The following is a 12,273-nucleotide window of genomic DNA, read 5'->3' as shown; positions in this document are numbered from 1 at the left end:
GCCAGCGATGCTCCAGTTAACGACTTGTTTCTGTTTCAGCAACTTAAGCAGTTTGCAGTTGTGAATAAAACGATTTCCGAAGCAGCAGTCAAGAACTTTCAAAACCATTTGTGGTACCTTTCACCAGAATTGGTCCCACTAGCTTTGTTTTCAAACAAACTTCAAACGGAAGAGAAGCGAAAAATGATTTCCAACATGAAATTTCACGGTGAGAACTGGTCTGAAAGGTTGATCAAATTAAAGAACATTGAAAGTCTAGAGAAGAAATCTCTGGACATGCTGGTGACATCAGTTTCAGCAAGTGCGTTGCGGTCAATGAAGGTTGATATTGATTTTCTGTTCAACAACAATCCAGCTACCTGGAATGATTCCCCAGAATACCAAGAAGGAAAAAATTTAGTATATTCATTGAAAGTAGTAAATGATGCTGCCGAACGATCTGTGGCTTTAATGTCGATGTTTAATGAATCGATTACAAGGAATGAATCTGAAATGCAGAGGTTAATTCAGGTGGTTGAGGATCACAGAAAGCAAGTGCCAGATGCCAGAAAGTGTACTCTGAAGAGTTATAGTCCTCGCTAGCATTAACATTGCACGAACTATAACATTACAATAATTAAATGTTAATTGCTCATATGTTTTTTTGTTTATAATTCGTATTTTAATCAATGACAAAGAGTCAAAAATCCTAGTGTTTTATTTTGGAAAAATTCTGATATAACAAAAACCGCAGAACTTTAGTCGTATTGCAGTATTTTATTTCATTAATTTCTCTGCTAATAAACCAGTCTAAAGTGGATGTGGATTGTAATTTGTATTCAGAATTTAATATTTAGAGATAATTAAAACTGATCAAATCTGAAAAATCTAATTAACCGGGTTTTAGAAATTTGTGGAACTTTGTTACTTTTTCCATGTTTTTCACATTTTTCGTAAAACTTTATGGTCATTGAGCACCTCCTAAACATTATCTGATTGGAAAGAATTTTTGCACAGTTAATTACTATGTCAAATGGCACAAAATAAACAACTATGCAATCAAATCTGAAAAAAAAAATTTTTTTGGACAGCCCTAATATATATATATATATATATATATATATATATATATATATATATATATATATGTATATATATATATATATATATATATATATATATATATATATATATAAAAGCAAATATTATATAAATATAATAAATACATACACTAATGTAAAAATTACATCACAAAAATTATTACACTTTTTTTTCTTAATAAAACATCTTTTTCAATAAACTTAGTTTTTACATTTTTTCTTCAAATAAAAAGTTTTTGTAAATATATCAAAATATATTATAGGTTTTTGCAGCAAAAAATATTTTACAAAACTTTCTTCCCTGAACCAACAACCTATTGTGAGTGTACCCCTGTAATTAGAGTTATTTTTGTTTAATTTTGATTTTTACTTCTAATTGCTTTGAAAGTTCTAATTCATAAGTCTACATATTTAGGTCAGGTTATCCTGCTACTGGTAACATGTAACCCAGTACAACCTGCTTCATGTCCTGCTGCCTTGTAGGATATGCTTTTATAGGCAAAAGCTACGAGAAGCCAACTCAAACTCTCCTTGGGGCTCTTGGTTGAGTAAAGGCTAGAGATGGTGTCTTGATAAAAATACTCATCTTGGGCAGATTGTTAAACGCATCTTGCTACTATCTTTTAGAAAACCTCCAAGGCAAAGACTAAAGGAGTAAACAGATTCCATCTGTTGACCAGCCTCGCACTCCTTCACCTGTTAGGCTGGCACAAATAAGTTCAAGTAGCCTCCTCATCTGTAGTGCCCTTCTCGGCCTTGGGGAGGTGAATTATAAATATAAAAAAAAATGTATTTTAAATACATTGATTCCAGTTTAGGATGTTGAATGCTGGTTTAGGATGTTGAAATCTTCTTGACTTAATGCATGGGTTTTACGTGTGCCTCTGTTTTTATGACTAGGCAACTCATTCAATTATCTCCTAATGAGGCTACAGCTCTAAAACTAAGTTTTATGGTTTTGAGGCCGGCTGTTAGTCAGATTTCCCAAACTCTATGGTAGCTCTTAGAGAGGCTAATTCCATTAACAGCTGAAAAATATCAGAGTATTAACAGTGCCATGTTGTGCATAAATGGTGTCCCTATTAGTACTTTTGCTGGCAAATGTTACATAACTTCATGGATTCAGACTGGCATGGAATCTTTTATTCCCTCTCAACAAATCCATGTCAAGCCTCACTCTTCTCCATGGTTTTCCTCACTATGTCCTGCTGCAATTTCCAATCGAAACTGTTACTTCAGTATCTATCATCGAAAAAATTCTTCAAAAAACAGGCGCCTGTTTGTTATTGCTAGAAACCATTGTAAAAAGTTTTTGTCTAACGCCAAAGCCCACTATTCTCAGGTCACAAAATTTCGTATTACATCACAAAAATTAGACTCTCATGACCTCTGGAGAATCTTTAACAGTGTAAATAACAAAAGCAAATCATTTGTTCTACCTCTCTTGTATGGTTCAGTCTTTGTCACCTCACCTAAAGACAAAGCCAAATTGTTTACTAAGAACTTTTCATCAATATCATCTTTCGATTTCACTAGTTGCGTTCTACCTGATATAGCCAACAAACAGGTTGATCCATTGCTCGACATTCATATCACTCCAGCTTCTGTATCTAAAGTGATTTCCTGCTTAGACTTTTCAACAGCTTGTGATCCGGACAACATACCTGTTATAGTCTTGCAGAAGTGTTCTCCACAGCTGTCATCTATACTTTCAAAACTATTTAACAAGTGCTTATTAGAGTCTTGTTTTCCAGCCTGCTAGAAAACAGCATCTGTTATTCCCATTTTCAAAAATTCTGGAGAGCGATCTGACTCTTTTAACTACCGTCCCATTAGACTTCTTCCTATAATAAGCAAGGGTTTTGAGTCTTTAATTAACAAACACTTAGTCTCTCATCTTTAATCTAATAACTTACTTTCTGATCATCAATATGATTTCGATCTTCTTGTTCTACAGCTGATTTGCTTGCAGTAATAACCAATAGGTTTTATTGTGTATTAGATGTTAGAGGTGGAGAGGTTAAAGCTATCGCTCTTGACATTTCTAAAGCATTTGATAAAGTTTGGCATGCTGGTCTTCTCCATAAGCTTTCTTCTTATGGTGTATCAGGTAACATCTTTAAGATTATTGAATCCTTCCTCACCAATTGTAGTATAAAAGTTGTCCTCAATGGACAGCACTCTTCTTCGTATCCTGTAACTTCAGGGGTTCCTTAAGAATCTATCCTTGGCCCTATACTTTTAATAATTTACATTAATGATCTTCTGGATATTCTCACATTTAAGGTGGCATTGTTTGCTGATTATACTATCATTTATTCTTGTCATGATAAAAAGCCAACACTCTTGGATTGCTTGGAGGGGGTATTTGAGCTTTAAAAGGATCTCACTGCTGCTACAACATGGGGCTCACAGTGGCTGTGAACTTTAATTCAGATAAAATTCAATTTTTTTCAGCCAATTGTTATTACAATAATTTAGATATTCCTATATTTATGAATGATAATGTACTCGATGAGTCATCTACCTTTCATTCTTTTGCTTGCAAAAACTTTGAAAATATTTTGCAAAGATGTTAAATAACATAGACATAAAAACAGTATCCTTAAAAAAATATGACAACTCCAAAATTCAAATCTTGTGTCAATTATTATTTTATTTAAATATAATAAACAATTATTTTTAATACACTACATCATTAAATCATTAAAAGTAATTTCTTTATAATTTATCGGTTGATTTTGATTCAATAATTTTCTTGACTATATCATGTGATATAGTTAATAGAAAGACCATACTCTGTCCATCAGCTCTGTGATCAGTCCGTCAGCTCTGTGACTTTAATCTTTTTGAATAAACAAAAAATTACAATAATAATTAAAAACAATGCCAGTTTTAGGTTAATGAAAAATTAATTTTATGTTTATATTAATTCACATAACTTGTTTTGATATTTTTTAGTAGTTAAAACATTTAATAAACAATTTTGTTCTACATTTTTTTTTTTTTTTTTTTTTTGTTATTTCACCTCCCCAAGGCCCAGAAGGCCACTACAGATGAGGAGGCTACTTAATTGTGGTTATAACCCTCTCTCAACTCTATAACTCCGAAACACGAACCTTGACGAACAAGGCCGCTGCGCGGAAAAACAAGTTGAGCGCAGTACTACCAGGGACGTGGTGGGGATCGAACTCGGAACCTCTCGCTTATGAAGCGAGCGCACTACCACTACACCACTACCGCACATAAATCTAAAGAAAAGATTTAAACAGATTATCTGACTTGATTCTAAGGTTGAAAATTAAACCAAGTAAACTGCACTTATTACAACATATTATTTTAATACAACAATTACATGTTATTACAACATTGGTTTGCAATGTTTTCAAGAACACTACATGTTCTTGAAAACATTGCAAACCAAGCAGTTAACATTTAGCTCATCAAAATTACAATACAGTCTATTTTACTTGTTGCGGATTGTGTTTAAGTTAGGCAATTAATAGTTGTTAATTGCCATTGTAACTAGATCAGTCATTTTTTAAAGCAATATTGACAAGGTTTTTTATCATCAATAATCCAAGAGCAGAAAAATTATTTTTTAGACAGACAGTTAAAAGCAGGTCATCTTGTTTCTACAAATGCACTGCATTAATAGACAGTTTTCACTGTTTCTGATTCAATGCAGTAAGAATGTTTCCATTTTTCCAACATAATTTCCAAAATTTAATGAAAATATCATGAAGCACTTATACAACTTTCAAGAAGCATTCATACAAATATGTATTGAAAGACACAAATGAATGAGCACTATATATAATAAAAACTCCCTTATTGTTGGAAAGCATCTTAACTCATCATCACACTCAATAGAAAAATGTTTCACTTATTATAGTGATGAGTGTTTATCAACTTTATATCATGCCTGTAACAAATTAGAATTAAAAATTAAAGACAGTTTTCATATAGGGTGGAAAAACCTACAATGTATAAACAAGTAAACCATGTTGAAATGACTCTTACCATTTAAATTAATTTACCAGCTTTTTTGTTATTTTTGACATTTGTTAATATAATTTTTAATTAATCTTTGTTTATATATAGGATGTTTGTTATTAATTCTATGGCTTTTATTATGCTAATTTTCACAGTTATACCATATTTTATACTGTTTTTAACGGATATATTCTTACTAAAGTTTTAACTGATGATGATTATATGCTGTCAAAACATATATTAAACTAAAATAGTATATATATATATATATATATATATATATATATATATATATATATATATATATATATATATATATATATATATATATATATATATATATATATATATATATATATGTATATATATATATATATATATATATATATATATATATATATATATATATATATATATATATATACTTATATATGTATGTATAACTCTATATGTATGTATGTATATATATATGTGTATATATATAAATGCATATATATATATTTATGTATACTTATATATTTTATGTATATATATATATATATATACTTATATATGTATGTATAAATCTACATGTATGTATGTATATATATATATATGTATATATATGTATATATATACATATATATATATACATACATACATATAGATTTATACATACATATATAAGTATATATATATACATAAAATATATAAGTATACATAAATATATATATATATGCATTTATATATATATACATATATATACATACATACATATAGAGTTATACATACATATATAGGTATATATATATATATATATATATATATATATATATATATATATATATATATATATATATATAATATATATATATATATATATATATATATATATATATACAATTATATATAATTATAATTAAGGATGTTAATTTTAATTTAGCATTTACAGTAGCATCCAAAAGGTTAGAAACACAAACTTATTTTCAGTTTTTAAAGCCAAACAAACTTTTTCAGTTTTTTACCAAATGTGCTTTATTTTTATAAAACTTTTACCAAATGTGTTTTATATTTGTTCAAGTCAAAATACAAATCACAAAAACTGTAAAACTTACTTATTGATTAATCAAAATATTTTTTTTTTGAAAAGATTTTCATGCAAATAATTAAAAACAGTATTGTCCCTCGCAATGAAATTAAATTTTTGTAAACAAAAGCAAATTAAAGTTGAAAAGAACATCTAAGTTGGACAGCTAATTACTGGTCAAAAGTCTTTTTCTTTAATGAATCAAAGTTTATGCAATTCAGTGGTGAAGGAATTAGGTATATCAGACATCCAAAAGTAGGAAGACTCAATCCAAAATATCATTTACCTATCTATAAATATGAAATAGGAAATGTTATAGTTTGGGTGTGTTTTAATCATGACAATGGCCTTCACAAAGCCCAGATCTCAATACTTTTAAGCATTTTTTGGAGTACATCAACTGGCAGTCAGTTTGTAGAAAATCATCCAACAAAGACTTATTGTTTCAATTAAAAAATATTGGTTAAACATTTCTCAGGATATGCTCATTAATTTACTTGATTCAATGTCTCATTGCTGCAATGCTGTTTTAAATGTAAATAGGTATGCCACAAAATACTAACTGTTTTATTGAAACAATTGTATTGAAAAATTGTAACTTTGTAAGTTTTAGTAAAAATTTCAACTTTTTTGAAATAAGTATTAATTGAAATTTGGTTGTTTCTAAATTTCAGCTTGTTTTATTTCAGTTGTTTCTAAATGCATTAAAAATAGTTAATGCAAATAATAAAAATACTCTTATCAAAAAAAAGTTTACTCAGCAAATGCAAAAACATCTGAAATCAATCCTGCACGATCTTTAATATCAAAAACCTAAACATTTTTTAAAAAAATATTAAAAAAAAATTGAATAAAAGAAAATTTAAATTTTTAAACAATAGAAAAATTATCAACATTAAATTAATATTACATTATAACATCATTAAAACTTAAACAATTAATAAAACAGTTTGATAACAAAATTACAATTTTAACAAACCATTTTTTAAAATAATACAAAAGTTTTAAAAAATGTGTAATTACCAAAATATAACTAATATACTCACAGTATGATTTTCTTTGAGGATTTCTATTATTTTTTCCCAACCCATTTTATCATAGTTGACCCTGTAAAAACCTTTTTGGTGAGAGTTTCCTTTGATCATTAAACCTCGACTAACCAGGAGAGTTTCTAAATAAAAAAAAAGCAACACAAACAACACGAAAAATTATGATATAACTTTGAAACATTATATAGTTCAAAGATTTTTTTCTTAAAAAATGCAACACATACTGTCAGTCATCTCCATCCAGGTCATATTGATTGACCCAACTTGTGTCCACCCTGATGATAGTTTTTTATAAGTAGTGTAATGAAATGGTATCATCCATTTATAACTAATAAAAGAAAAAGTTAATAATATACTCATACATACATACATACATACATACATACATACATACATACATACATACATACATACATACATACATACATACATACATACATACATACATACATACATACATACATAAATACATACATACATACATACATACATACATACATACATACATACATACATACATACATACATACATACATACATATATACATACATACATACATACATACATACATACCTTAATATGTTCTATATGATAAAATAAGACTGGGTTTAAAATCTTTTACGGGTGCCCCAAGACCCTTGAACATTTACTGGGTCCCTTATATTAATGGAAAAAAAAAAATTTTTTTAAAAGTTTGGCTTGTTGGTTTTTAAATGAAGCAAAAATTATAAAAATTAAAAAAAAAAATTATAACTAAAAACCGTTTAAAAATGCACTTTTTTCATTTCAATTAAAAAGTTACATTTAATATTCAGTAAAATCTAAAATAATAACTTTTCTTAATAAAATGATTTTTGATATATATATATATATATATATATATATATATATATATATATATATATATATATATATATATATATATATATATATATATATAATATATATAATATATATAATATATATATATATATATATATATATATATATATATATATATATATATATATATATATGTATGTATATATATATATATAAATCTATCAATTTAAAAAAAACATTTTTTTATATTTTTAAACTTTTTCTGGTCTAATTTATAATCTTTCCTTTTAAAACAAAAGTTGGAAAAATGGAAGAAACTTTTCAACAACCATTTATCAACTAACAAATAGCTAGAACATGCAAGTAGTGCTGTAACACCAACTCAAGGTTTTGGCTAGAATAGACAACCTTTTTGCCAAAAAAAAAATTTTTTGGGCTTGTTTTTTAATTTTTTTTTGTCTATTGTTTTTTGTCCAACCTTTACAGGTTTGTAAGTTTGTACCATATTTTGTTGACATAAAAAATAAGATAAAAAAAACCTCAGTCGATGTAGCGGCACTCATTGCATGTTCTACCAATATATATAAGTCAATGTATGTACAATCCCTGCATGTTCTACTTATTTTATATATATAGCTAAATATAACTATATATATATATATATATGTACATGTATATATATATATATATATATATATATATATATATATATATATATATATATATATATATATATATATATATATATATATATATATATATATATATATGTATCATACATCAGAACGCACTTTTTTTTGCGTATTGAGTATATTACTCATATCATACTCAATACGCAACTCAATGTACGCAATTTCTTTGAGTATAATACTCAATACGCAACTCATAGTACGCATTTTTCTTGAGTAGAATACTCAATACACAACTCATAATACGCATTTTTTTGAGTAATTTGCGTTTTTTTTTTTAGTGTAAAATATAATTTTGTTCTAAAAGTAATATTGTTTTTTATATAATGAACAAACAGAAACACGAAATGAAAGAGAAAAAAAAATTATATTTTTCTAAAATGTATTTTCAATTCATAAACGAAAACAAAAGTAATGAAGAAAATTTTCAAACAACTGAAGAATTATTTTCACTCAGCCATTTCATTAAGTATGGTTAAGTTACTTTTTAAAAAGGCACGATTTATTAGCGTTTCATCGGTCATGTTGCCGGGTCTTTTTCGATTAACTACACCACATATGCTAAAAAAACGTTCAACATAAGCGGAGGATGTCGGTATATTAAAAAACATGAGACACAAATTATAAAGATATGGCAATTCTTTTCTTTTCTCAAACCAAAATGCATCATAATGAGTATTGCTGGTGAAATTATGGTTTCTTAAAATGTTTACAAAGTTATTCCTTTCTTTGTCAGCTAGGTGTCTGATGCTAAGTCCTTTTTTGTTGTACTCTACCTGATCCAATTCTATGCTTTGATAAAACTGATCAAAGGCTTCATCGTCAGGAACACTTTTTTGAGAGAAACTATTATTAGAACCACTTGCTGTCAAATCGTTTTTTTCGTTTTTTTTTATTAAATTCAATTGCCAAGTTTACTAATGAACTTAGTCCCAAATTGACTGTGGCTTTTGCAATCGGTCTTTGATACCATAGATAAAGTTTAGAAACATTTAAAACTGAGTTAAGCTCATGCTCAAATTGTTTTTTTACATTAGTTATCAGCAATTCGCAAAATTTTTTCTTTTTATCATCTTTTTTAGCCATTTCCTCATATTGCATGATTAATAAATGTAAACTTGGTACCAAGTCACCAATATGTACGCGATTTCTTTGATTCAAAAGCGTAAATCTATATGCTGGGAGCATCAATGATAAATAGAATTCAATCTCTGCTTGAGTAACTGGACATTTAATAGTTTCAAAACAATGTTTTTTATATGCTTTGTAAAAACAAATCAACATTAAAAAGCTTGATGACCAACGAGTTAAATTTTCGTTTCTTAATCTATTTTTTTTGTTGTTGAAAGATTCGGGCAATTTGAATTGTCTGATGAGTTTTTTTAGCAAATGAACAAAGCAATGACAAAATAGTTTTCAATCGATGTATGACCTCACAGTATTATGTATAGAAATATTAAATTTGTGGTTTGTGCATGCAAAACGAGGTACTTTTCTGCTGCCGAGTTCAAACTCTAATTGATCTACTATACTATGATCCCCAAATTCATAACTATCAGCATCACCAATTCCAGTAGCATCAATCTCAGCATCAATCTCATTAGATAGTTTGCTGAATTTAATATCATCTTGGATTGGATTTATTTCTTCAGTAAGCAATTCGTTAATTTCAGGTTCAATTTTGTTTTCAGGTGAATCTTTCAGTTCCTGATCATTCTCATCACTGTCGTCATTCTCAAACAATTCTTCCCAAAAGTCTTCTTCAATCCAATTGCCGTTTTCCAATTCATAATTGAGCATTTGTGGAAAAGCTCTAAAAAAAGCTTTACCACCATCACTCACATAACCGTCAACTTTAGATTTATCGAAATCATATTGATTTAATATTTCTTCTGAAACCAATATAATATTTTCAGCATTATGTGGGCCACTCATTCGTTGAAGACCAAGAACTATTAGCTTTTTACTGAAATCAGCAAAGGTAACTTGGCAACATAAGGCAAAAAAATCAGGCAGCTGGCGGCTATCCCAGATAACACCTTTTCTAAGGCAGTTAGTAATTGTTTTTTTCAACTACCATAGGAACTATATTATAGACAAAAGACTTCTCGCATGGTAAATGAATTTTATGACGCTCTAAAAGTCTTTTTAGATGAATGTTACCTAGCTCTTGTGTTGCCATATTGGATGACATTACATATTTAGTTAGGTCCATAATATTGTCATCTAACAACGAGTCATCATCATTATCAAGACTTATATCACCATAAGCCTTTTTGCAAGCCATAAAATTGTCTTTGCCGTTACATTGTGTGGAATTAAAATGCTTAAAAAAATTACCACTTTTACCTAGTGGTTCATGTAAAACCTTATAGCAATAAATGCAGGTAAAATGTAATTTTTCTTTCTTTCCGGGCTTAAAATCGATTTCGGTTCGGCAATGAAAAAAGTTTAAAACCGAACTGTAAGTTTTTTCAGTGTCACCAAATTTGAAAATTTTACGCGTAAATTTATTGTTTTTCAAGTTATGTTTAATTTCATTAATCTCTTTAACATATCGTTTAATACTTATATTTGTTAATAAAGCATTGCTTATGCTTTCGCTGCACAATGGTTGACTATTTTCAATCGACAATACGGCTAAGGCACGATTACTTCTATCAGAATTTATTTGTTTATTTACAGACTGATTTTCTTCTTTATTTATACTTTTTTTTTTTTTTTTCTCAAACTCTTTACATTAGAGTCTGAACCTAATTTTTGTTTGGCGGATCTTCCATACATGTTAAAGCAAAAAATCTAAAATAAAACTTTTGTTAAGCAAATAAGCAATATTATAAAACTAGTTTAAATTACATTACATATATAAATTACTTTAGTTTATATAAGATTAAAGATTAAAATGATTTATTTTATTTATCTAACTTATTTACTATAGATAAAAAGATAAATACTTGTATCTTATATACATCTATAGCCTCATAAAAGTAACTAAAAATTATAAAAAAAGTCATTATTTCAAATACAAACGCTAGAAGTTTATCAACTTACAAAACAAAGCAACTCAAAGTTTATCAACTTGTAAAACAGCAAATTGTAAATTGTTATTTGAAGCAAGCTCATAAAGTCATTAAAAGCAATGCTACTTACTCCCTAGAGGCTTCAAGACGTGATTTTCGACACGCAAACCTTAATAATTTATTTTAAAAAACAAATTATAATGGTTAAATTATAATTTAGTGTTTTTGTTTGTTATTTATAAAAAAATATATACTTTAACGACTAATTTATATTTTACACTCAAAAAAATTGCGTATTTTTACACAAAATACTCAAAAAATATGTGTATTATGAGTTGTGTATTGAGTATTCTACTCAATAAAAATGCGTACTATGAGTTGCATATTGAGTATTATACTCAAAGAAATTGCGTACGTTGAGTTGTGTATTGAGTATGATATGAGTAGCATACTCAATACGCAATACGCAAAAAAAAGTGCGCTCTGATGTATGATATGTATGTATATATATATATATATATATGTATATATATATATATATATACATACAT

General features: G+C 27.5%; 1 protein-coding gene across 3 annotated transcripts in view; it reads right to left on the bottom strand.

Moving 5' to 3' along the window:
* LOC100206513 (aminopeptidase N) overlaps nucleotides 1-12,273 on the bottom strand; it is a 70,265-nt gene that overhangs the window by 25,778 nt on the left and 32,214 nt on the right. For all 3 annotated transcript variants that reach the window (XM_065818364.1, XM_065818363.1, XM_065818365.1), the window contains 3 exons: nucleotides 7,415-7,518; nucleotides 7,188-7,312; nucleotides 6,899-6,954 (listed from right to left, as the gene is read on the bottom strand). In XM_065818364.1, the coding sequence (XP_065674436.1) occupies nucleotides 6,899-6,954; nucleotides 7,188-7,312; nucleotides 7,415-7,518 (285 nt within the window). The remainder of the gene's footprint in view (nucleotides 1-6,898; nucleotides 6,955-7,187; nucleotides 7,313-7,414; nucleotides 7,519-12,273) is intronic.

Source organism: Hydra vulgaris, chromosome 14 (assembly GCF_038396675.1).
Source record: "Hydra vulgaris chromosome 14, alternate assembly HydraT2T_AEP".
Taxonomy (NCBI): Eukaryota; Metazoa; Cnidaria; class Hydrozoa; order Anthoathecata; family Hydridae; genus Hydra; species Hydra vulgaris.
Note: the sequence above shows the minus strand (reverse complement) of the source record. Positions and strands in the feature narration are given on the sequence as shown.